The sequence below is a fragment of the Ostrinia nubilalis genome, chromosome 14, assembly GCF_963855985.1.
Source record: "Ostrinia nubilalis chromosome 14, ilOstNubi1.1, whole genome shotgun sequence".
NCBI lineage: Eukaryota > Metazoa > Arthropoda > Insecta > Lepidoptera > Crambidae > Ostrinia > Ostrinia nubilalis.
In genome coordinates this window covers 10,426,130-10,453,957 of record NC_087101.1, presented here as the reverse complement: position 1 = coordinate 10,453,957, position 27,828 = coordinate 10,426,130, and the positions used below count along the sequence as shown (strand labels likewise).

At 36.7% G+C, this 27,828-nt stretch overlaps 2 protein-coding genes across 2 annotated transcripts in view; one reads left to right on the top strand and one right to left on the bottom strand.

The window, feature by feature from the left end:
* The window catches only part of LOC135078139 (uncharacterized), a 42,493-nt gene extending 24,622 nt beyond the window's left edge, over positions 1-17,871 (bottom strand). The window contains exons 1-14 of the mRNA XM_063972726.1: positions 17,776-17,871; positions 17,516-17,705; positions 14,474-14,582; positions 13,891-14,060; positions 9,692-9,852; positions 8,235-8,388; positions 7,178-7,345; positions 6,736-6,793; positions 6,252-6,472; positions 5,889-5,991; positions 5,499-5,626; positions 5,119-5,406; positions 4,512-4,673; positions 383-505 (exon numbers count right to left, since the gene is read on the bottom strand). Coding sequence (XP_063828796.1) covers positions 383-505; positions 4,512-4,673; positions 5,119-5,406; positions 5,499-5,626; positions 5,889-5,991; positions 6,252-6,472; positions 6,736-6,793; positions 7,178-7,345; positions 8,235-8,388; positions 9,692-9,852; positions 13,891-14,060; positions 14,474-14,519 — 1,782 coding nt within the window. The 5' untranslated portion in view covers positions 14,520-14,582; positions 17,516-17,705; positions 17,776-17,871. The remainder of the gene's footprint in view (positions 1-382; positions 506-4,511; positions 4,674-5,118; positions 5,407-5,498; positions 5,627-5,888; positions 5,992-6,251; positions 6,473-6,735; positions 6,794-7,177; positions 7,346-8,234; positions 8,389-9,691; positions 9,853-13,890; positions 14,061-14,473; positions 14,583-17,515; positions 17,706-17,775) is intronic.
* A 2,650-nt stretch (positions 17,872-20,521) lies between these two features.
* Positions 20,522-27,484, top strand: LOC135078131 (uncharacterized). The gene is made up of 4 exons (XM_063972716.1): positions 20,522-20,888; positions 22,184-22,411; positions 23,481-23,610; positions 24,321-27,484. Exons 1-4 carry the CDS (start codon positions 20,814-20,816, stop codon positions 24,449-24,451), a joined length of 564 nt encoding a protein of 187 aa, XP_063828786.1. The 5' UTR covers positions 20,522-20,813; the 3' UTR covers positions 24,452-27,484.
* The last annotated feature ends 344 nt before the right edge of the window (positions 27,485-27,828 follow it).

Genomic DNA, 27,828 nt, shown 5'->3' with positions numbered 1-27,828 from the left:
TGTCAGGGAGGTAGTTTAGAGCCAGGAGAAGGACATAGGATACTTTTTATCCCGTTAGAAATTTAAAAAAAAGTCTGCTTATTTATTGCCATTAAGGCGGAACAAAGTTCGCCGGGTCAGCTAGTAGGTAATAGAAGAATGTTATAGATCTATGTTTTATATCTAAAATTAAGCCTAGACGCCGACCACCGACTTTTAGTTGGCCGATAGTTGGGTCGGGCTGTTAATCAATATGGAGATGTATGAAAGTGCGCACATTACACCGATTTGGTATCGGCCGATTCTTCATACAAATTAGAATCGGGTCCAACTTCGGCCAACTAAATGTCGGTGGTCTGCGTCTAATAATCTAGTACCTACATAATGCTAAATGGTGTCTTACCAAAGCCTGACTGGCATCGAAGTTCTCAATTTCTCCCAGACATATCTTGGACAATACGAAGGCCACGTGGACATCCCTCGGCGTAGAGCTGACGTCACAAGCATACTTCGCTTCCCCTGAGCACTAGAATCAAAGGTAGACAAATCTTTAATTACCCGTATAAAGCATTAACTAAATTCCTTGATAGATTTAACCACAGATTGCCAAATCTGCCGTCTATAAGCTAAAAGGCCGCTAAATGTCATTTGGTCATTTTTCACTTTTTTAATGTAACGGTAATAAAAAAAAAATCTCTATCGATCTGTCTAGGAACGGTTATTCTATCTTTTACCGTTCTCAAGATATTTGTTTTCAAAAGGCAGCTAAATACAAAAAACAAAAACCTTACATCGCTTAAAGGTCGTTAAACGGCACAACTAGATTAGAAGGCAGCTATACTACTTTAACGTTTGGATCGATTGAACATTTTTACTATCAATGCTTAGCTATAAAACAGTTAATATTCAACAGTTAACTAAAAGGTAGCAAAAGTATTTTTGCGGCTTTTTAGCTTGGTTACGTCGGAGTATAATACCTGGCATATACTTAACTAAAAGGCGGTTATACGCTCTTACCGAACTAAAAAGCAGTTAAAATAATTTTGCGGCCTTTAAACGTTGTAGTGTTACTACCTTTACAATTAATATACTATTATAGAAAGCCTTATTAGACCGTACGTAAAGTAAAATAAATATTTTCCTCTGTGTCTTGCATAACAAAAAAGCCGTTAAATAACAAAACATCGCTAAAAAGCCGCAAACTACCCATCTCGCTTGTAAGTATAGTTCACTTTGTGATACCGGACTATTATGTATTCTGTGAAACCGGACCAAATTTTAGTATGTTCTTAAGTATGTCTGTCGGAGCCCATCTGTAAAACGTCTGGTCCCGGAGAAAAGACATCGTCAAAACAGCAGCTGCAACATTTTGATAAATGCAAAGGATTCTGATTCTATGAATCTTACATGCATGTGGGGGGTGTCAAATGATACCATAACTGTTTTATAAAGGTATGATACGCAATATCAACTAAATAGTACAATAATGAAAATATTTCAAATTAAATGAAAATTACAGCTATAAAAACCAAATATTTTTAAATATAGCATCGAAACTATACAAGATAGACAAAAAATACATGTGGCAGACATAACAAGCTACTCATTAGCTATCCAAAGAATAAAACTGTGACTCGATCAAATTGAAAATGTCTTAGTTACATCGTTGATAGTAAGGCGCTCCTTCTACTTCATGCGCGTGTAGTTTGTTAGTTTTAACTACTTTCAGTGGGAAATAAGACGAGTGAATGACAATATTGTATGTTTATAAAACTTATAAGAAAGAAGAAATGCCACAGTATTGAAATGGATATAAATTAAAAAAGAACATTAATAAAATCGATTGAAAATACAAAAATAAATCAGTTTTTCCTCGAAATCTACAATAAAATAAACTTGGTAGTAACCACGGTTTATATTTTGTAATAAATAATTTAAAACTTTGTTTTGGATTAATAAGTACATATTTGTATCTAAGCTAAGTACCTACCTAAGCTTATAGGGGTCTTTATTTAGTTACATAATAGGCCAGTCAATGTCGACATCAAAACATCGTAAACACGCTTTTTTACAGTATTTATGATGTTGTTAGGTCCCTTTAGAGTTTTTACCTTTATTTGCAACAATGCGTCAAAATGTAACTTTGGCGCTTTCTTCACTATTTTGGGGAAACTACCACAAGAGAGCGTTTTGTCGATATCGTTGCTTCATATTTTACTAAATTTAATATAGTTTGCCACCGTTTGAAGTTCATTCCAATGCTCTTAGTCAATTTTTTGGAGATACAGCAAGTCAAAGGAAATAATTTATAATACTGAATAACTCAGGCGCTTATTTCAGTTATTTTAAATATAAAAAATGTTTCCAGGTGTCTTTGTTTAATAGTTTTGTAAAGTCAATTAAATTTTCTACAATTTGAGCTTCATCTAGCATTCTAGAACCTTAAAGATATGCCTTGTCAGAGATAAAATTTTTTTTCGAAAGTAAACATCTCAGCACGGTCATTTGCATAAATCATGAGAGAGAAGTTGAAGAAAATATAATTACTTTTCATTTGATTTCAATAATATGGTATTTCTAGGTTTCATAGAAACATAAGTTTGCTCAAGAATGAAAACAGTAATAATGATAAAAACCCTACTGAATAATGTTGGTAGCTAATATATTTAAATTTAAGAAACATAAAATACTATCATTCGCTCGTCTCCTTTCCCACTGAAATTAGTTGAAACTAATAGAGTACAGCTGTCTGGAGTAGAGAGCGCCTCACTGATAACTATGTAACTAAGACATTTTGAATTTGATTGAGTTAAAAAAAAAACCTGAATAGATAATGAGTTGCTCGTTATGTGTGCTTTACATATTTTCTGTCTATTATTTATATTTTCGAGACTGTTAATTGAAAATATGTACTTGAGATTTTATTTTGATAAATATTTTCGTAATTGTAATTCAGCTGAGATTATTACACATATTACAGCATTATACACCACTTAATTACATTTAATTTGATACCCCACACATGCAAATAAGGTTGTTAGAACTAGAATAAAGGCAATTTTTAAAATGTTACCCTAAGAAAATGGACTATTTTATTTTGTAATCACCATTCCCGATAGTTTTGTGGAAAAAAAGAACTTTTCTTTGCAAAAACTTAGTTTGATTTTATAAGTTAACGTTTAATTTTGCAGGATTCGAAAAATACAGATGTGGATAGTGCTAGCCTAAAAAGCAGTCATATGAAAAGGTTTAGTAATTAACTGCCTTTAAGTTATGCATAACTGTATTAAAAGTTGTTAAAAATTTTTGGAAGAGAAGTTAAGCGATATCTACTTGGCTAGAAGGCGGCTATGTGTAATTAGCCGCTTTTTTGTTATGGATATGTTAATAACTTCCTGTCTTTTCTGGCAGTTATTAATAAATCCATAACTTAAAAGCAGTTATGATTCTTTAGTCGCCATTTAGTTCTGCACACTTGAAGCAAGCCTTAAAATTTTACAAGGTTAGAAAGGAAAATGTGTATTTATTGAATTAATTATTAACATTTTACAAAATCAACTTAGTTCATGTGAAAGTTGAAAAAAATACCTTTTTTTTGGTATATGACAACATGACAAAATGTTTATACGTACTGAGCAGCATCGGTTTGAAAATTTTGCCGCTTTTTTCTGCTCTAGCTCAAAATTAGATTTTGTCATTTAGCGGCCTTTTAGCTTATAGACGGCAGAAATGTAGTCTTTGCTCAAAGGGTTTCAGATTAGCGCGTAAGTACAGTAAGAATTTAGGCAAATACCATCACAACCCAGTCGAGTTAACTGCGCACCTAGCGGCTGTGATGTCATATCGACGTTTTGGTACGGACGGGGCGAACGCGGAGAGATGTGCGGGTGGTGCGAGGGAGAGTCGCATTCCAGCGAGGTGCGCAGTTAACTCGACCGGGTATACAGGGTGGAAACGTTAAGTGATCTCACGCGATTATTTCTAAACTATACAAGATATCGAAAAACTGATTACTGATTCTGAAAGTGCTTCACAAGCTCTTTCAAACGGTACCAATAATAGGTTAAATAATAAACTGGATCTATCCGAAAATTCAATGTTTCCAGCTTCCGTTGTTCAATGTTTCCGTTTTCCGATATCTGGTATAGTTTAGAAATAATCTAATGAGATCACTTAACGTTTCCACCCTGTATGCTTCTATTTGCAGAAAATAAATTATTTTGAATTACTTATACAGGGTGTTAGATAAATGGGTTTATAAGCCGACACTAGCCCATGTTAACATGTGCATATAAATGGTATGGTAAAGTCAGATGATGATGATAATATTATTTTTTTTTAAATTTGCATACAAAATAAAATTTATAAAATCAGATTTGTATGAATATTAAAAACATTTGAATATCAAATTCCTGACTTCACCATACTATTTATATGCACATGTTAACATGGGCTAGTGTCGGTTTATAAACCCATTCACCTAACAGCCTGTATACCTATGTATGTAGGTATATTTTTTATTTAGTTTTTACCTGCGTGAGGGCTTCTAACTTCGGCACTGGCTTGTTGAGAGGCCACAGAGATTTGTCCGTGTCAAAGGTTTGCGTCCCTGTCGAGATTCCCCGCGTTAGCATAGTCGCGCCGGAGGCGTAGCGCGGGTTCAATGCTTGCGCGGGACAAAGTGACAAGACCGCCTGTCAAGAGATGTTATTAATTCTTTAATCTAGGTTTAACCAGCATTTTTTTTTTCACATAAAGTAGCATAACAAATATTAGGATTTAAAATAAGAAAATTTTATCAAAATACAAAAAAAAAACATTTCAATGAGTATTTCCTAGTGTTATTTCTACGATAATGCGTGATACCTGTAAGTGTCGAAATCAGACAAATTTTAATAATGAATGGCTGATTGCATTGCAAACGATTTTTCTTGGCACAGCTTTCATAGCTAACCGTTTTAGAATACTATGACTCATTTGACTTTGATTGTTTTGTTTCTGATATTCTTGTTATTAAAAAAAGAAATTATCTATGAATCACGCCCATTGAGTATTGAAGTAAAAAGTGGGGATTCATAAAAGCTTTATAAAAACCACTATGTTGCTACCTATAGTACAGTAGGATAATGTATCACAAACCTTATAAAATAAACCCAGAGCGATCGTCTTCCTACATAACGGAGTTGGCACCGGCGGATCATCCACAGGCACAATCTCTTCTTCTAATTTCTTCAAAGCACTTTTCAACACTTCTTCGTTAAACAACTCCTTCCCCTTTAGAAGATGTTCCGTCTCTGTCGCATGTATGAAGGAAGACGAGATGGGGCTAAAAACGATTCGCGCTTGTTCTATCTTGTTATTGGAGTCCAATTTGAAGGCAAATCCAGCGTTTACAATAGCCAGTGCGTTTTGTGCCCTAGGCATTATCTGAAAGTAAGCAAATATCAACCTTTTATTGATAGCTTAGAGTTCAGTTTTTTCAAAACCAAGCTAAGTAAATACGTTTGCTGTATTCTTACCTTGTATGATCGAATTTTGTTGCTATGAGAGAGTGGCGGCATTTTGAAGTTGGTTAAGACGTGATTCTTTAGATCAGTGTTTAAAAATTCTTGCATTGTCAGGGTTTTTTCAGATAGCGTATGGTTTACTGAAATACATCCAGAATATAGGCACTATAGATCTAGGTAGGCTTTGAATGGAAACACCTCAACTCACGAAAGTGTTCCTTAATTCTTACTTAACATATTGAATAAATAAATTATACCTATTTTCACCATCAATTCCTAATTTTTAAGTGACCCCTATGGTGACACAATACAGGCATTTTGTATTCATAGGAGTCACTTAAAAATTAGGGATTGATGGTGAAAACGGGCATTAGTTTCCTAAACGACTGCAATTACACTCACCTACAGTGACTGTTGCATTAACGGTTTCCAATAAAATGAACAAATCTGATGGAAAATCATGGTGTGCGTTTTTCATAGCCAAATTACCGCCGATTGTTCCTGTCTAGAAGAAAAAAATGAATAAGATTGTTTTTACAGTCTTAAAATGTTACACATAATTTATAAGATTGATTTTGTATTTCTGGACTTGCTGTTAAAGTCTCCGAAAGGCTATTATGAAGACTTTGATTTTGACTATCAGCATAAGATATTCTCAGTTTGACCCTAAGGTTGACTGGAGGAGAATGCCGACTGACATTAACTCCGCCTTATGTGCATGTAAGTTCTAAATAAAAATAAATAAGTGCCGAATGAAATACTTACATTCCTGACAGGTACATGTGCAACGAGTTCCAAATGCTCCACAAAGTCCTTCATATAACTGAAGTCATTGTGACTGCACCGAGTGCGGAACACCGTTATCAGTTCAGTGAGCGTGGTCCCCGCGCCAATTACTAGGTTGACATCGATTAAGTTGTCTTTCAGAGCCTCAATCGATGAGATATCGATGAAGATCCGAGGCTGAGTCGGATCGGAGAACACTCCTGGAGAAAACAAAAGAATATCTCAAGTATTGGAATGATGAAAGGAGGGCGAGGTTTTAGAAGAAAATCAGTGTGTGAGGCTTGTTACAGTAAGACTGCATTTGTACTAGCAGCTAAATGAAAAGAGTTTGTATGGAGTTATTTATGTATGTTGGATGAAAACAGACTTAAATGTATGAAGGGTGGTTAATAACTTCCAAAGCGGCTACACAGATTTAGACCTATGTTAGTAATGAAGAAAGTTACAATGTTTTTTCAGTAACCTTGACCGGTGTTCCCAGCTAATAATTTGTAACTGTCCAACCCTTCTTTGGCGAGGATCTGAAAGGTTGTATTGGCATAAATGACAACGACCGAAGTCGAAATTCCAGCAGCAAACGAAGGTTTTGAAATAAGAAGAAAGTTTTATGTCATCATCATCATTTCAGCCACAGGACATCCACTGCTGAACATAGATAGGCCTCCCCAATGATTTACAGATAGACCGGTTGGTAGCGGCCAGCATCCAGCGCCTTCCTGCTACCTTTATGAGGACATAGCCCGACGGATTAGCAAGCTGAAGTGGCAATGGGCAGGGCACATTAGTGTGCGCGTAATTTTTCGTGACATTAGCCGAAGTAGAACATACATTTGAATCGAAAGCTTTCAATCGTTTGTGTTGCGTTATTCGCTTGTTGTTCAAGCTTTTTCCAACATACTTCTCACCTGGAAGACGTCTTGAAGAGTGAAGGCCTTATACCATCGGCTGGAGGGTCCCTCCAGTTGCAACATGGATTCCTGTTTGTTATGCAGCACACACCATTCGTCGTCGATCACACTGCATCGCCTGTCACACTTTTGGGCACATTTCACTTTGTGCAGGTCTTCCAAGTCCTGGGTTACAACAAATTCTAATTAATTACAATAGGTGGTCTTCTATTACGTGTTATAAAGAAAGATCTGCACCTGATGTCGTGCCCTGAGTGCCCAAGCAACTGCACTCAGGAGGATTTAATGAGTGCTGCTGACAACGCCACTCTTGTGGCGGAGTTTTGGGCTGACACTGTGTAGGTTTGTTGTCGACACGAAAAGAAGAAGAAGAAGAAATATCTTAAGTTATGGCTAAAGCTACGATTTCGTGCGAAAGCCACGGTGCCAGTAACAATCTGTCATCGAGTGCCGACGACTGAGTTTTTTCCAGGATGATAACCTGTTATGGCTCCCTATTTTCAGGGCAAGCTATATTTGGGACGTGTATAACTGCCCTGGAAAGGGCCTATGTACTGAATAAACTATTTGAATTTTAATTTGAGGGAAATTTCTTATGGAAGCGACGATAGCCGAAAGGTTAAAGGTGTCAGACAGGCTGACTTGAGTTCCGAGGTTCGCTGGTTCGAACCTCGCTGCCGCTCGACTATTTTGGTGAAGAACCCACTCGTAACATAAGCATATTTAACTTAGTACAAAGGTTTAACGGGACTACTAGTAACTGTATCTAAATATATAAAAGGAGAAACTGACTGACTGACATATCAACGCAGCCATGTATAGAACGGAAAGACGCATCAACGCACAGCCTAAACGGCTAAACGTAGGCACTTGAAATTTGGAAGGGACGTAGCTTAGGTACCGTAGAGGTGCACTAAGAAAGGAATTCCCGAAATTCCCACGGGAACGGGCCCCTAAGGGGGTAAAACGGGATCCACGCGTACGAAACGCGGGCGGCCGCTAGTCACAAATAAAAGCGCTGACAAAGATGAAGAACATAGGGCTTAACACTCACCAGCACTTTATTCTGCAACTCCGGGGAAGCGTCAGTAGCAAAGCTCTTGAAGGCATCGAGGATTGGCCTATAACCAGTGCAGCGGCAGATGTTCCCTCCAAAAGAGTCCTCCACGTCGCCCGTTGATAGCCTCTGCTTGGCGCCTTCGTAGAGGCTTGATTGATAGATGTATGAAGGAAATACGAGGGTATATTCTAAGTACTGATATGAATCTAGGTACAAAATATAGTGCTCCTAGGAGATGGAATCTAATTCCCAGATCTGGGACAGTCGAATTGAAAAATCACTTTTACAAATTGTTCTCATTTTGTAAAGATATTGCGGGCTTGAACCAACCAGATTCTTCAAGAAAAAATTTAAGTGAGGTAATTTCAGTTCGAATAATAAATACTTAACTCTCTTATGTTAATGTGAATCATAAAACGTCGGACCCAATAATCAATTAGCGCACATTTGTGCACGTTATTTGAAGTTATTTGTTGTATTATTTGTGTTGTGCCACTTAGGCTGGTTTTAGTGTCACGCGGACTGTCAGTGCTCCGCACAGCCGATCTGTATGAACTGCTAGGGAGCGGAGCAGTTCCTCCGGACCGCATTACTCCTAAACGCTCCCTAGTTCATACAGATTGGCCGTGCGGAGCGGGTCCGCACCGGACGGTCCGCGTGACACTAAAACCAGCCATGTTATTTGTGGTAGAAAACTGTAGGTCTAGCGACAGTGCCTGAGTGTATGGGAGCGGCACGGGAGGGGGCATACTTATGACCTGACAGAGCATACAAATCTGAGATGGAATTGTGTAAAGCAATCGTTATCATTTGACAGTTCATAACGCACGATTATTCTGTCAAACGCTTTGTTTAACTGACTGTATCGTACCTACGTTATGAACTGACAAATTATTACGATTGCTTTACACAATTCCACCTCTGATTACGTTTGACGTCTCAAAAACACCCTCCCGTGCCGCTCCCATACCTCAGACACTAACTCAGTAAAGCGACCTATAGGCATAGCTGAACTCTTTGCCATTAAAGCCTTGGGCAGACCAAACGCAGGGCAGTAGCAGCGCAGTTTGAATGCGGGCCCGCGCAAGTTGTAATACAAGAAACTCTTTGAAGTAGGTATGTCACACCAAAGAACGCGGGCCCGCGCTCCAACCGCGCCGCACTACAACTGCCAAAATACAAACGAGGCGGCGCGGGTGCGGGTCAGAAGCGGCGCGAACGCGGGCCCGCGCTGTTTTATTACTATGGCGGCCATATTAGCATGACACACCGGACGCAGGGCGGTAGCAGCGCGTTGAAAGCGGTTTTCGAATATTTACATTTTTGACAACCGCCCGCGTTGCAACTGCTTTGAAACTACGCTGCTTTCAGTGTGCCTCAGCCGCGCTGCAACTGACCCGCACTGCTTCTGACCCGCGTTTGGTCTGTGGAAGCTTTAAACCAGCCCCTACCTGTACATATTCATGACCCATCCAGGCGTGCAGTACCCGCATTGGGTACCGTTGAATGCAGCCAGGCGGCTCTGTATGGCGTGGTAGCCGTCTTTGCGGTTGCCCACACCTTCTACGGTGGTGATGTCCCATTGGTGGCATGATAGCACGTGGACAAGGCACTGCGGACAATTATTAACGTTTAGTTAGTTTTTGGTCTGGAGTTTTAGAGCTCTTCTGGGGCCAGTTTCTGGTATCAATTTATTGTTTTTAATTGTCTTCAAAGGAGGGGGTTCTCAATTCCAATGTATTTTTTTAAGATACCAAATTTTTTCTTCCTTTTTTAAACACATAAGCCTATTCACTGCAGAAAATAGAGAGGAATGGAAATGTCAGGATTCTTCCGTTAATAATTTGGTATTCATGTAAATACCCAAGATGGATGGCAAATTAGCGATGCAATTAAAGTTATTAAAAATAAGTAAGGTATGCTAGTTTCCTGCAGCAGGCCGCGCAATCTTTTGCGACGCATTTTGAATGACGTGGTTCTGTTCTGAGAGCGAGCGCACATGGGTCTCATTTCTGGTAGAGGGTAGGTATACTACCTCCTACCCTGGGATAAGCTTGGCCTTCACATTTATTGGAGATCAAGTTGTAAATTCTGGCCACGCAGTGTCAATGAAAAATGAGAATGCGAAGTAGTTCTGTTAAGGTGAGTATTGACTAGAGCACTTACTTGTAACAGATCAACGAACCGCTCTATGAAAATCAAATGTTCTAATGTCAGTTTTCACGAACCAAACGTTGTAAATTTTACCTGTCTGTATCGTACTAAGTACTTACCATTCGTAAGAACGTTACATTACATATTAATGCTCTAGTCTGTAATCACCACGTGCATAATAATATCTTACATATCTATGTAGGTATAGTTACAACCATCAATCAAATATAATAAACTCAACACATTAATCTACTAGACGTACAAGGAAACATGACGTGTATCCCGTAGTTATGTAACCTTACCTTGGAACATAATTCACGAACGAATACAATTCACCTAAAATAATCTATTCGAGCAGCAGACGTCCTTGTTTATTTATTTATTTATTTATTTATTTATTTATAATCTGCTTGAAGGCTTACAGAAAGACCATAGACAATAGCCAACAATGGCATAAATAATCGCGATCAACTTGCTCATCCGCAAAAGCTTTAGAAAACTAAGTTACGTACCTACAAGTAGGGTTATCAAGATAGAATATAAAGGCTTTACAAAGATGAGCGGATTCTGATAAATTCAACTGCCGCCGGCGAATCGGTACTAATAAGTGGATCGTTTCATCTTTTTTAACCTATTTTTTTTTGATCCTTAATTAAAACCTACTCAGCTACTTAAGATTATTATTGAGCTCTCGTTATCTGTATTGCTTCGGAGAATTCAAATTGTGTAAGTAGACATTATTATACTTAGTAAGACAACATTCTGATTCATTGTAAATCATCATCTATTAATGAGTAAGTATACCTACTTAAGTAATCATACAACACTCTAAACTAAATAATAATAATGAGTCATTACATGCCTGATAAAATAGGTCAGACCCAAAACCACAGGGTAAGTACGATAAGATTAAGTGGTTTTTAACCAATCAATTGAGTATACTTAGGCCCAGTTTTTTGATTCATAGTTAAAATAACAAATTGTTAAATTTTGCTACTAATGGGTAAATATTAACAAAATGTTAACTAATAGTTAAAAAATGTACTAAAAGTCAAGCTAAACATTTTTTGAAAAACATTTTCTTCTGTTATTTAACCACTTGTCATTTGACATCTGTCAAATTTGACTATTGGTTAAAATAACTACGAATCAAAAAACCGGGCCTTAGGTCCAGTTTTTTGATTCATGGTTAAAATAACTAATTGTTAAATTTTGCTACTAATGGCAAAATGTAAACTAATAGTTAAAAAATGTACTAAAAGTCTAATCTAAGGCTAACCACCAACCAACCAACCATGACTTTTAGTACATTTTTTAACTATTAGTTAACATTTTGTTAATATTTAACCATTAGTAACAAAATTTAACAATTTGTTATTTTAACTATGAATCAAAAAACTGGGCCTTAGTGGTTCAAATTAAGTGCAGCTAAAGAGGATGGAGTATCCTACATCTCATAATTACGAATATCAGCCCGGCAAAGATGCACGCCGTGATAGAACTTTATCATTGATTTTCGACGACAAATGTATGGGCTTGTCGCGTAAAATCGATGAAACGCCGTATTAAAAGTTTAACGTGGCGCACATCCTGGGCCTACAGGCCTCCCAAATCCGTCTGACCGGAGCGTGGCAAGGGTAGGCTAAGTCTTCCTTTTGCCTCTGGTAAATTAAGGATGGACTAATGATAAAGATACTTACCTACAGAGTTGACAGCAACAACGGTATGCTCAGTGGCGGCGTAGCATGGGTAGGCACCCTGAGTTATTCGTCAACTCGCACCTCTAAAGGCGCGAGTTGGCACCTTCTATATTTTATGTCATCAACTCGCACCTTTTTGAAATCTGACGTGTTTGTGTATAGTCATCTACAAAAATGTTTTAATAAATTACTTAAATTGAACCCGGGGCGGTTACTCCTCCCCCATCACGCCATCCAGCTAACATGGGGAGGGCAGGCCAAATCTCGTAAATAAGACAGGGTCGTATTCTAGCAGTGGAAACTTAATGACCCAATGATGATGAAGAGTTTACCCTTAGTACCAGCTTTGCTTATTACCTACCGTTGTGACTAGATGGCGCCCTGTAAACTGTCACGACACTTACGGAGTTGACAGCGATGGTGTGCTTCTCCTTGGTGAAAGGGTGCGTCGGACTCACTCCTGACCCAGTATGACTATCATAAGTACTATAAAGACCACGTTCCTTCCCTCTTCTTCCCGTAGATGTCGTAGCGTAGGAGGCGACTAGAGGAGAAATATGCGAACATGAAGCACGTCTGGCCAGTGAGGGGTACTGGGGAGTGTAGGTTAAATCCTCTATTTGCCTCTGGTAAACTACAGAGTCGTGTTCCTGCTATGGGGACTAGATGACACTTACGGAGTTGACAGCGACGGTGTGCTTCTCCTTGGTGACAGGGTGGGGCCGCGCCACGGCCACGACGCACGCGCCGCACCCGCCCTCGCGGCACATGGCTTTAGTGCCATGCAGCTGGAGGTAGTCACGTAGGTACTTACCATCAGGTTAGATACAGGCCAAGAGCTTCCTCGTTATAAAAAAGAAAAAGATACTCGTTCAAAGAGGTCGTCGGACTCACTCCTGACCCGGCATGACTATCATAAGTACTATAAACACCACGTTCCTTCAGTCTTCTTCCCGTGGATGTCGTAAGAGGCGAATAAGGGACAAATATGCGAACAACACAGCGCCTAGCCAGTGTGGGAAGAGTAGCCCAAATCTCGTTAATAAGACAGGGTCGTATTCTAGCAGTGGAAACTTAATGACCCAATGATGATGGAGAGTATACCCCTAGTACCAGCGTTGCTTATTACCTACCCTTGTGACTAGATGGCGCCCTGTAAACTGTCACGACACTTACAGAGTTGACAGCCACGGTGTGCTTCTCCTTGGTGACAGGGTGCGTCGGACTCACTCCTGACCCAGCATGACTATCATAAGTACTATAAAGACCACGTTCCTTCCGTCTTCTTCCCGTGGATGTCGTAATAGGCAACTAAGGGACAAAATATGCGAACAACAGGCCTCTCCAACCCATCTGCCCAGCGTGGGGAGGGTAGGCCAAATCTCGTAAACAAGACAGGGTCGTATTCTAGCAGTAGAAACTTAATAACCCAATGATGATGAAGAGTTTACCCCTAGTACCAGCTTTGCTTATTACCTAACTTTGTGACTAGATGGCACCCTGTAAACTGTCACGACACTTACGGAGTTGACAGCTATGGTGTGCTTCTCCTTGGTGTCAGGGTGCGTCGGACTCACTCCTGACCCAGCATGACTATCATAAGTACTATAAAGACCACGTTCCTTCCGTCTTCTTCCCGTGGATGTCGTAGTGTAGGAGGCGACTAGAGGAGAAATATGCGAACATGAAGCACGTCTGGCCAGTGAAGGGTACTGGGGAGTGTAGGTTTAATCCTCTATTTGCCTCTGGTAAACTACAGAGTCGTGTTCCTGCTATGGGGACTAGATGACACTTACAGAGTTGACAGCCACGGTGTGCTTCTCCTTGGTGACAGGGTGGGGCCGCGCCACGGCCACGACGCACGCGCCGCAGCCGCCCTCGCGGCACATGGCTTTAGTGCCATGCAGCTGGAGGTAGTCACGTAGGTACTCGTTCAGAGAGGTTGTCGGACTCACTTCTGACCCAGCTATAACAAATGAAATATGAAGAAAAACAAAACACTAGCTTTTAAGGAATGTGCTAAAATATTTTTGTTTGTTTGTTTGTATTGAATAGGCTAAAACTACTGGACCAATTTGAATTTAATTTAATTGTAATGTAGTATCCTCCCTAAATGAACTTAGGCTGATTTTTGATTGCCGGATAGAAGTTCACGGGTCAGCGAGTTTTAAAATAATATAGCTAAAGAATGACCTATAATATGTAAGTAATAAGAACTCTTAAGCAATTAATCAATATTCAAAATGTAGTAATTAATTAGTAAAATAACTTTGAAAGATTATTTTCTCAATTTGATACTAATTTCAAAAGTTAAGAGCAAGGTTGATTCGAGGAAAAAAGTTTGAAATTAAAAATTATAAGGCACTTTGTAATGCTTACATAAAGAATAATGTTCTCCGTTTATTGTGAAATACACCTTATCCATATCCACAGGATGCAAACACTTGAAACCAATGAAGTGAAGTGAAGATTGCTGAACCAGTACGCACTGTAAGACCAATATGGCAGAGAACACAAACAATTACCCATAATAGTCAAAGAATACATCAGTGATTTAGTAATTAGTCCAGTCAAATTAGACATGAACCCTGCAATAATTCGCATACAGCTGAAAATTGGTACGAGTGTTCGGAGCACCATTATGAATTAACTGTGAAAAGTCCCCATCGATCCGACGTGTGCTAAAAAAAAAAATTCAAGGTCAAACTTAAAAAATACGGGTTTTTGAGATTTTCAGCCAAACGGTAAGTTTTATCACAAAAATATGTATGACAAGGTTTAAGACCATACAATTATCTATCAAAATTGTCTATACACTTTCTCCTAAGAGTCAGCGTTTCTGAGATTCGATGATCCGAAGAGTCAAAAAAGTGTTTTCTTCATAACGGTCTTACACATAAATCCAATGTGATATCGCCTCGTGCCACGACTCAGCATTGTATCATGATGTGTTGTCGACGTCGAATATAAAATAATCAACCTCAATGTCGTCTGTCATCTTTAATTATCGAAAAATGGGTGCAACTTTGACGAAGGACTGCACCGTAAGTTTCTAAGATACGAAGTTTTCGTGTCTATTATGTTTAAGAGCTCTTATATGCACACGTCACTACTCTACTTGTAACTCTATGGTCACTCTTTTAGCCCGACCAAGTTAGACAGTCCAGGTTATAATAATTCACATAGAGCTGAAAATGTGTGTGAATGTTAAGAACACCATCCTTAATGAAATGTCAAAAGTCCCCGACGATCCGTCATTTAAAAAAAAGTTTTCGAAGTCCCAAGTTTTTTGCATTTTTTGGCCAAGTAGTAAACTTATCATAAAAATAGATAAGAAAAAATAGTAGATCATAAAATTATCTATTAAAATTGTTTTTACCCCTTTTTCCTAAGAGTCACCGATTATGAGGTAGAACGATTCAAAAAGTTAGTTTTGATGTTCTCGTTGTATGCATATGTTTCCACAACACCTATGAGGGTTATTTGGCGTATTTTTTTTACCAGGTTTCCCCAGTAGGCCTTTTTTAAGATGTATTTGTTATCCTGTTCAATTCAAAACTATTTTAATAGAGTTGAAGTTGTGGACTTTTGGAGTAGTTAACAGAATGCGAATTCTCCAACTTTTTGCATCGTTACCACATAAACGGTGACTCTTAGGAAAAAGGGGCAAAGACAATTTTATTAGATAATTTTATGATCTACTACTATTTCTTATCATTTCATATGATAAGTTTACTGTTTGGCGGAAAAATGCAAAAAACTTGGACTTCGTAAATTTTTTTTTCAAATGACGGATCGCTGGGGACTTTTGACATTTCATTAAGGATGGTGTTCTCAACAATCACACAAATTTTCAGCTCTATGCGAATTATTATAACCTGGATTTTCTGACTTGACCGGGCTAAAAGAGTGACCATAGAGTTACAAGTAGAGTAGTGACGTGTGCATATAAGAGTCTTAAACATAATAGACACGAAAACTTCGTATCTTAGAAACTCACGGTGCAGTCCTTCGTCTAAGTTGCAAACATTTTTCGACAATTAAAGATGACAAATGACATTGAGGTTAATCATTTTATATTCGACGTCGACAACACATCATGATACAATGCTGAGTCGTGGCACGAGGCGATATCACATTGGATTTATGTGTAAGACCGTTATGAAGAAAGCACTTTTTTGACTCTTCGGATCATCGAATCTCAGAAACGCTGACTCTTAGGAGAAAGTGTATAGACAATTTTGATAGATAATTGTATGGTCTTAAACCTTGTCATACATATTTTTGTGATAAAACTTACCGTTTGGCTGAAAATCTCAAAAACCCGTATTTTTTAAGTTTGACCTTGAATTTTTTTTTAGCATACGTCGGATCGATGGGGACTTTTCACAGTTATTTCATAATGGTGCTCCGAACATTCGTACCAATTTTCAGCTGTATGCGAATTATTGCAGGGTTCATGTCTAATTTGACTGGACTAAATACAAGTCATAATAACTCTAACTTGCTTGGTATTCGATTTTTAGCACATTAAGTTTGATACTAATATTCAAATACAGTTCAATGTTATGTATAAATTTAAACACACAATTACATACAGTATTAATTAATTAATTTTTAAAATAAGCTCCTATTTATTATTTTTAAATACATATTTACTAAACTCGATTGTTTAAGTAATGGCTAATAAATCTAGAAAACCTGCTTACCTATCCATAGAATAAAAGCTAGAGTTGAATAAAAAATCAAATTGTTTGAATCTATCTCAACTTTATTATCATTGTCAAGGAGATAAGTATTTATACACTCGGCATCAAATAAATCGCACCTCCCGCTACAAGCACTTTCAAACGTATGCATCCCCACTTCCCACCAATATTGGCACCATTTAAAAGCCTAGTTCTAAACTTCATTTCATTAAAGGAGAGGTTTTTACCCCAAAAATGTGTCTTTAGAAGGATCCAGGATCACTTCTTCAAAAAATAGGTAGTTACGCTTGAGCCAACTTTTATGGTTATAAAACTGTTAAGTTGGGATTAATCGCTATCCATCTGTTAAACAGGACACGTGTGATCATTATTTGGTTTTATAACAATAAAATTTGGTCTAATTGACCCCAGAGGGGAGCCCAAAGTGAGGTCTTTTTTCAAGTCACATTTATGGTATATGTTAATCATTTATTGAGAAATTAAATATGTTTTTCTTTAAGGATATTTATTGGGCTTTCAAATAACACCAATATTGTTGGGGTACCATGATTGTGTCAGAAGAAAATCTTTGAAGTTCGCGTCGCGGAAGGTGCGGTTTATTTGATGTTGAGTGTAGGTATAGTTATTCGCTTAATCAGTCACCTGATTATAAGGTTATTTTGAGACGAACCTCTACATTATTTACTCTGATAAGAAAAAAGAAACAACTTACGTGGAAAGTTTGTGATCAAAAACCCTTTCACTTTCAGTGAATTTATAAAATAGCCACGCAAGAGACAAGCTTCACAAAAAACTAAGGGCGTTAGCCTTGCACTCACTTAAAACTGGCTAATAATACAAGAATCTGGATTAATCAACATTCAAGTTTACCAAGATCATCGAACTTCAGTTTACAGTTCGCGCTGAAAAATAAAAACAAAATTTTGGCAGTTGACAATGACATAGATATTACCTATTGACAGAACTACTTACGTTCTAAAATTTCACTTTACCATTCGAACTGATAAAATTTATTTAACACTTAAAACAACATAATATTTTGTCAGTATAGTTATTTTAACAAGCTCACACGTATTTTTATTATAGGTTAGTGAAAACACGTTGAGCATTATGATCTCTGTGGGTGGAATTATGTATCGGATCTAGTGCCCTCTATTGGTTGGCTTGGAATTTAAACAACCTCTCTGGCAGTGGCGGTAAAATTTAACAAGTTTTCCAGTAGTTTTTACAAGTAAATATTTCATTTTAAATACTGATCTATTTTATTTAACTTTTTTAATGTGATGCGTTATGTTGTATTTACTCACAACGAGGTAACTTGTAAAATTAGAGTTATGTATGATTGTTAATGCAAAATAAATAAATTCTTTACTGATAAAAAGTGACAGCGTTTATTATTATGTTACGAGTATTTAGGAGTCAAATAATGGCATTCATAAAGAAAGAAAGAAACATTTATTACGATGATCTGGAAAAAAGACAGAAATAGCACATAAATATTACAAGGAAATAAAAAGTGAACTGAGCAATGCTACCCTGTCGCAACAGCGATGCCCATCGCAATGGGACTGTGCTCAGCATAAATGCCGTGGCCCACGGTGGGGAAGGCCACGACCGTTGTTTTTCAGTGTGTCCCACGCCCAATGGAAGTCACGGACACTAACCTAAACTGCATATCAACAAGACCGTTTAAATATAATTATGAACAATAATGTACGAATAGTTGTTGAATAATGAATACCTATACATAATTATACATAGTAAATTAATAATGCTACATAATAAAATGATGCTCGTATTAAAATAATAATAATTAGAACAAAGCTGTGTGTATGTGTACGTGCATTTAGTTATTTAGGTTTTACCTGATAGATAAGTAAGTTTAACGGGAAACTAGCAACTATCAACTCAGTCTCCTTCAATGTTTTTTCCTCATAGGATTTTTGAAATTTTGATAGGTTCCGATTACAATAATTTAAAATCTGTTTATTGTAATAATTTGTAAACAAAAAAAAGGTGGTTGTTAGATTTCACAAATCAGACGTTCTGCTACTGACTGCAATTACATAAAACCTATATCAATCAGTCATTAGCTTTTCAAATACATTAAGATGTGAAATGTAATATGTGAGCTAATGAAGCAAATAAATCATATTTTGTATTATTCATTATACTTATCAGTAATAGCTAGTAGAAATGAGTGAGAAACAAAATCTACACAAAAATAGTGGTCATTTTTATTTAAATAACTAATTGCCGTTCATAGCTGGCTCTTTGTTTGGATAATCTATTTGGCTATTTTGAGTTAAGTATGTTTATTTTCATGTTCAAATATCGGAACAATTTGGTCTCCATTTTTTTATGGCGCTGTCCCCGCCGCGCGGCGACTCGGGTCAAGTTTTTGTGACTAAACAAAAACAAGGCCATAAATTTCATCCCGCATTATCAAACCATACTCAAAACTCGACAGTTTCCGCCATAAATTCAAGCCCTTTAATCGTTAAATTCATTTACATACTTAAACCAATCGCAAAAAATAATTTTGGAGTTTGAATCGAGAATCGTTTCGTAATACGGGTCTACAAGTTCAACGGAACTCTCTATTTTGTAAAATTATCGTTAACTGTTCGAGATACGGTTCAAAACAATTTGATGGTTGTTGTACTAAAGTAACTAATTTATGATTATTTATAGTTTTTGTCAAATACAAGGGACTCAAAGATTTGAATGTTTAGCACGTTGTGACCGCGATAAGCACCAATAGCTGACGACTTGTTTATTATAGTTCTACAGGGCCCTATTTCGAAAACACATAACCTAATTACTTATTTAAATGAAAACTTATACATAACTAGCTGACCCGGCGAACTTTGTTCCGCCTTAATGGCAATAAATAAGCAGACTTTTTTTTAATTTCGAACGGGATAAAAAGTATCCTATGTCCTTCTCCTGGCTCTAAACTACCTCCCTGACAATTTTCAGCTAAATCGGTTCAGCCGTTCTTGAGTTATAAGTGGTGTAACTAACACGACTTTCTTTTATATATATATATCATTTTAATTATTTTAATTTTCATACAAATCGGATTTTATAAAATTTATTTTGTATGAAAATTAAAAAACATAAAATGATGATATCAAATTTCTGACTTCACCATACCATTTATATGCCCATGTTAACATGGGCTAGTGTCGGCTCATATACCCATTTACCTAACACCCTGTATATAGATAAGATATAAAAGTAAGATTAAATAAGTTAATTTGTATTTGCTGGGAAATTGGGAATATATATTGGGATTTTACAATAACGTCGGGAGGGTAAATACCTTATTTTTATCGTTATAAAAGTTTTGTTGTAAAATGCCGTGGAGTGATAATAAAAATTATATTGGGAAAACTTATTTTCTGGGAACTTCCCAGTCTTGATAGTATGAATCAACCTGCGCTTGAAAAGTTAAACGATAATATATAACAATTAAAACAATATTTATCTACATCTCTAGTATTCTAGAAATATTGTAAAGTTTTAAAAAACCTTTGTTATACCTAGTTAGTTGGTTAATAAATTAATCCGTATTTTTAAATCCAGCCCTGGATGAATCGCTGACAGGCGTCAATAAGGTCTCTGTTTATCAAATTTCAGCGGCATGCCTTATGCAAGTAGGCTACTAAGAAAAGGAGGGGAAGTACCCATGAAGTGCCACGAATGTTGAGTTGTTGTTGAGGACATTCGAGGAGTTCTTTTGCGCTCCTCACCACGTTAGTCTGCAAATTTTCTTATCATTATCCAACAGTTAATTTAAACAGATATTCCAAATTTCGGATGTTATGTTTCCCAATATATTTGTTTTAACGCTATCTTATTTCACTATTAACAAATGAACTTGTAGGGAATAATTAAATTCTAACCACATTTGAGTCATTAGGTACGGAAAACTGAGTTATAAACTAAACTGGCGAGTTCACTGGGTATTGTATCACAGTGGTTATTGTTAGCAATTAACAAACATGTGCTGGTCTGGAAAGTGTTGTTTTTTTGTGAAATTAGACGTGGGGTGCCTTTTAATAGGTATTTTCACCTTGGTAAGTTAAATCTGCATGTTAACTTGCAATTTCATAGTTCTTTTTTGTTTAATTTAATTGTTATTTTAACATTTGTTTATACCTAGTACCTATTAAAATACCTATCATTGTTTTATTCACATATTTAATTGCGTGGAGTACTTTAAATATAGTTTTTGAATATGTAAGTGACAATTAACCGTAAGTAGAGCGTTTCATTCAGTGGAGTTTTCGCGTAGTGTTTGAGCTTTTCTCTGCCACATAGACGTATCTACGCGCATTAGATTTTACAGTTAACTAATTATGAAACTTAACTTGTTACAAAAACTTAATTACAACCATTGAAAACAAGCTTTTACCATAATCTAGAAGCCAGTATCATGACAAGGCACAATAGGGTTGCTTAAGTTTTTTTAAGGAGTTGGGTGGTCTGCAGTTGGCCCTGGGAGGTCCATCTCAAAATACTTAATATTTCTTTGCCATCACGTTTCAGCATGAGTATCGCAAAATAACACACGATAAAACTGTTTGTATTGTAACATACAATTTTGAATCTAACGAGCTTGTATTTACGAGTAACTTTATACTTTGTTATAAATGTAAACATGCCTGTGCAATGCAGCTGTAGTCTGTAAATCCTTCCATAACCATGACGTCAGCGTCTCCTTAGTAGGTAAATACACCTAAGTATCTATACCTAAAGATTACGAAGCTTATTTGTTTAAGTCATCATAACCACACACAGAACACAAAATGTGTAAAAATGTAAGGATGGCAAATACATATTAAAATATCCTCCATGCATTACCTACCTAATAACAGAATATGATAATCATAATAAATAGAAAACAGAGGCTGATATTAATGAATACAACAAACCAACAGAAAACACTCAGCAACACTTTTCATCATTGTTGTGCGGGGTTCAAACCCGAGACGTTTATCTGCCTGGTACACATAACAGTTGATAACACTCATACCAATAAAAGTAAATTTTCATCGCAATAGTGCGGGAATTCGAACCCACGACCGCCTATTACCATTAGCCTAGCCGCAGACTGCAAACTTTTTGTCGGCCGATAGTTGTGTCAGGCTGTTAATCAGTATGGAAATGTATGAAAGTGATTACACCGATTTAGTATCGGCCGATTCTTCATACAAATTAGAATTGGGCCCAACTATCGGCCGACTAAAAGTCGGTGGTCTGCACCTAGGCTTAAAAGCTTCCGCAGGGTAGGTATGCGATTCAAAGCATTTTTTCCCCGTAAAAAAAAAGGCGTCGGATACAGCTTAAATTATCTATCATCTCTTTTCAGGTGCTCTCACTCGGAATATCGGCCACGTCGCTCACTTTCATATGCGAAACCTCAATAGGTCCGAACAATAAGGATTACTCGTACTTGCACAACCGTACCGAGCACCTCCTAGGCCTGGTTCACCTAGACGTAAACCCGGGCTCCAAGCAGGTGGTCCTGGGAATAATCCTGCTCGTCGCGTTGATTTTGGCCATGACTTCCACATTCCTGATTGTTGGAGTTCAGAAGGTTCGATTATTCCTCCTAATCTAGTATACCTATCTAATCGACGCGTTATCCTACAAAGAAACTCTTGAGGATTTTCGACACTCTATGCGTTCTGCGGTCAACGGTCAGGTCAATTGTGAACGCAACCCGCATCATTTTGTCGATTTCTATACGAGGGAGGACGCAAACCGAGAGTTACGAGAATAGTCGGTCCGAAGTCATCAGCATTAGATACAGTGGTGGCCTTCGTTTCAACATAGTACCGTCATGTACCGTCCACTGCTTGACGAAGATCTCCAACGATTGTCACAACGACCATTCCTGGGTCAAAAGTATTTTTCGTTCGTTTCAGCCGAAAGATATCCACTGCTGGACTAAGGCCTCCCCCAAGGTTCTGCGCCGCCCGCATCCAGGCACCTCCCGCAAAAGTATCTTTGCTGCTTATAATGAGACAAATAAACTTACTGCTGTTTTATAAATCACAACACTTTAAAAACTTAAAAATCGTGGCTTTGCGACCCGCTGTATTAATTGTCTGCTGCTCATTACCACAAAACAATTGATAGCAAACGTATTAATCCATTTTATAAAGCCTTCTGCTGCATACCTACTTCAGGCAGTATGAGGAAATGTCTTTCAGGACCTTATTTTTATTTACATTTATTTATTTAGGTAATACGTCTGTAATTGCCTAAAGATTGAAAGGAAAAATTCTGAATTTGTCCTACCTAAGTTTTTATGAAAGGTAAGGTCTCTACAATTGGTGAAAATTTCACAGTCAGGACTTTCTATTGTTTTCACGTATAAAGAACCTTTGATTAGTACTTAAGTATTATGACTTATCACTGATTCATAGATGTATTTGGTTAGTGTTGTCTTGAAAATAATATTAAACCTACTTAATCTTTCAAATGTAAAGCATTATTTTGAGTCACTATCCTTTTTTTGAATCCAACATAAAATTAAGAGTAGAAAGGTATACCTAGAGTTGAATCCCTCTTGAAACAGACTGTCCCTGAGGTTATCTCTAATTTACGTACTGCTGCACCTTCGGCAGAACCTACCTAATATTGCGTGTTTTGTTTTCCAGCGTTTATCTGGTCTGGTGCTGTCGTACTTCGCCTATGGCATCTTTGTGACATTCTTCACCATCTTGGGCTCGTTGCTTCTGCTGCTGAAAACCTCGTGGTGGCTTGCCCTCATTCTGATAGGTTTATCATGTGAGTATGGTTCAGTTTTTAATACAACCCGATCGAGCTAACTGCGCACCATGCTGGAATGCGACTCTCCCTCCCCTTTCCCGTACACCTTCCCGCGTTCGCCCCGTACCATACCAGAGCGTCGATGTGACGTCACGGCTGCCAGGTGCGCTGTTAACTCGACCAGATTGGAGGATAGTAGCTGTTGTTGTTTTTTAAGAGCAAGTTAAAGTACCTACTTATACTTTGTCTGTATCAGTTTTTTAGGTCTAGACTATTTAGTCCAGTTTTAATGCACATTAAGGCGCGGTCGTTTCCGTGATAGCAGTTTTTATCTAAAAATAAATACTTATCGTTTATACTTCAGTATAAGTTCTCACGAAGACATAATAACCTACCTAGCTACGTAATCGAGTGCAGAATAAACAAAAGTTGTTTGATAACGAATATAACTTTGTGACAGAGAACAGTTAAATTGCGGTTAAGAAGATTTTGGCTTCTTCACTATGAATCATCATAACCAGAAGATATAATTATAGCAAAAGCCTCTAATATAATTATATGAATTACATTCTTCTGTAGGCGGCTTTTTTATACCCTTTCACATACTTATCAAAAGTATAAAAACATGTCCCTTAACTCACTCTTTTTACACATTACACTTTATTTTTACATATGTTATTTGTAATACTTACTTAATATAATAATTCAGGTTTTTTTACCTATTTCAGTAATCTACATCCATTTTTTGGTGGTGGTGAACACGTTCTACGAACTTCTGCTCTCTGGCAAGGAGTTTCTGCAGTCGATCAACCAATCTGGAGGTGATGACCTTGATGTACTAATAGAGACTGGGGCCTAAGTATGGACAACCACAGAAAATGAACACAGGGTACACGTACAGTATAATATACCAGTGTATGGCTCGCGCCAGTAGAAACTTGAAGTTTTATACTTAAATGTAGTGTAAATGTAAAGCACTAGAAATAATGCCTCAGGTTTCTTTAATATTGTTTGTAATAGCTTGTTTATAAAAAAAATATGATACCGCGAAATTAAATGGTAGGTACAGCCCCATCTCTTAATCAACATCGGAACTAAACCTAACATTTCACACAAATAATAAGCACTTCACTTTACACACTTTGTGTTGTTTGTAAGTATATTTTAACAGACTTTTGGTGTTTGATGATGCAACCCAGTCTAAGACTTTAGGGTTTTTATTTAAACACTGAAAAGTTACAATTAAGTGCCATATAGCAATAGAACCTAAGTGAATTCAAATGAGGCTTTGTTATTTTATGTGAATAAACTCGAAGTATTTTTAGTAATTCACCAAGTCGGACTACAAGCCTACAGCCCATTTGGAACGAGCTGCAGAAAATTGAAAATAAACTTCAAACTAGCAAAAGTGAATGAGCCGTAGGCATGTACAGTGGTGAATTTAATTGAAATTTGCATTTACTGCTGACCAAAGAATAAAACCAAAAAACCGAATATTATCATTGAAGAAAATATGGGCTTAATATAATAATGAAATTGAAATAAATAATGATTTACCCCTATTATTATTTTCAAGTGATATGTAGGTGTCATGTTATGTTTTTGAAATAAGTAACTGTAGGTTACCTATTTAGCATTATACGAGAAAAACACTTTGTCATTCGTTTATTTTATTTGAAATAACAGACAGGTATACAATACATTACCTAGTGGCATAAACAGACATACATTTGTAACATGTATTATATAAATATTTATTTACAGGTACATGTAAGTGTAATGAGTTTTCCAGCGATTTGGTCCCTTTATAAGTTGGTCCACATGCCAAGTCACCAGATTGAAATTTTAAAGATTGAGGAATTGGGTTTGACAGCCAGATGAAAAGAAATGACAAATGTTTATTATCAGTAACAAATAATTAATTAATTTTAAATATTTTTTCTTCCGGCATCTGGGCTCACTCTAAGATTGTATCGTAGATTTTTATTGATTTGGTGTTTAAACAATAAAACATTGAGAGTGCCCCCAATTGCCGGAAGAAAAAATATTTAAAAATTCAAACCGGCGACTTGGCTCGTGGTCCAAACTAAAAGTGGTACGTCGCTGGAAGACTCAAATACCTATAACTAAGTTGGTTATTCATTCAACTTTACACGAGCACGTTAAGATTACACAACAAAATTAACAGTAATTTAATTATACGTAGATTATAAGGTACACAAGCAGTCTAGTCACATAAGAATTTGAGTAGAACATAATGTTGGTCTTGATCAAATCGACTGCATAAGGCTGCGTTCCCACCAGAAATGTGCGACGATGCGACTACGGACTTTTAGTCGGCCGATATTTTGGTCGTCTACCAATTTGTAGAAAGAATCAGCTGGTACCAAAGTAATAATAACAAACATTTTAGTATGACACTTGCGTGACTATTAAACTTGGTTAAATCCAATAAAACCAATCGATTTCCATAATTTAAAACACTCATACAAATCCGGTTGCTAACATGTTGACTAAAAATGTAGATTTTCCTTAAAACCTAAATTGAAGTAAAAGGTATGTTGGCACAAATTATTAAATAACTACGTCATTTATTGTTATTATTAAGGATACAATATTTAGTTGTCACTTGTTATTTATTAGGACAATAGTAAATGGTTAAAATAACTATATTTTTGGGTGATATTAATACGGAAAATGCAAGAAAATGCCTCCTATTACATAAATTATGCTCCTTAAACTAAATTATAAATAACTCGAAAATGTCGAACTGCCTAAGCCGGGAATCGAACCCCCGACCCCCGACCTTTCGCTTGTCGGGCGACTGCTCGCTCTTCCATTTGAGCTACTAGACACTGGATTTTAGTGTATAATACGCTGTTACGGTCAGCGATTGTTTCATCAATGTTGGGACTACCCAACGATTAAAGTTACGATTTAAGGGTAGGTTAGGGCTTTGTCCGGAATCCCACAGTTCCTTCCCACTTAAGGCGAATGACGGAGCACCGGAGTCTTTTAGTGAGTATGCCTTGCCCTTCTGACTTGGTGAGCCCCACATAACCTACCCTGTCCCCGTAGGGATCTGTCTCCGTACCCGCAATTCAATGCATTTTTCCCCGAAAAAAAAGGTTAGGTACTAACCTACCCTTAAATCGTGGGTTCGCTTCCCGCCGCAGTTAAATTTTTTCAAGTTATTTATAATTTGGTTTGAGATTTGAGATGCAACTTTTAACGCTTAAAAAATTTAATAACAATTATGTTCCTGCGTCCTGTTATAAACCATTTCAATAAATACCATTAAGATGAAGATTAATAATAAGAAATATAAACGTAATAAAAAAAACTAATGCTCGTTTTCACCATCAATCCCTAATTTTTAAGTGACCCCTATGGTGACAAATAACAGGAATTTTGTTGACATAGGGGTCACATAAAAATTAGGGATTGATGGTGAAAACGGACATTAGTGAAATGTATGTTCATATTCGTATCAGCTAATTAAATTCATAATGATTATAAAGGAACATAATTATATGATACCACAGTAAAATGGAATAAAAAATAGTAGGGAGGTATGTTGTCTATAAAATAAGCATATTTTATTAAGCCCTTTTTCTATTTTGTTAAATTACGTCTTTTACCTACACTTAAATAGTAATAATTGACAATTTAGATTCACACGGAATGTCACTAAAATGTCTATACTTAAATTAATTATAAAAAAAGCTGTTGCAAAATAGAAATAAAATAAAATTCACTTTTTGAGTGTATTTAAATTAAAATGAATCCCAAAGCTTTTGACTAATTTCGTGTGAATCTAATAATCAGTATCGTTAATTATTAAGGTACTTGTGTAAATAGGCTTTTATAAATATATTTTACTAAAAAATTACATGCATTTTTCTTTAACATCACAAATATACTGGCCATGATCAAACGACTTAACAAAGGAAAAAAAATAATTTACGAAGTGTCAAAAGTAAGCTTCATTTATTGTAATATTAGGCCAATAGCAATTAGCTTTTCTTTTTCAAACACTCTCATTAAACGTTTAGTAAAACGGTATTATAAAGGTTTTAAATTTTATTCTACCAGTTTTGACGAATGGGTCAATTTCATGGTAGGTAAAAGTATTTTTAGATTTTTTATTTTACAGTAGGTAAAGTACACTTTTGAGCCTTTTTTCAGTGAAAATAAGAATACTTAACAAAAAAAAACTATTGGTAAACCATTTTT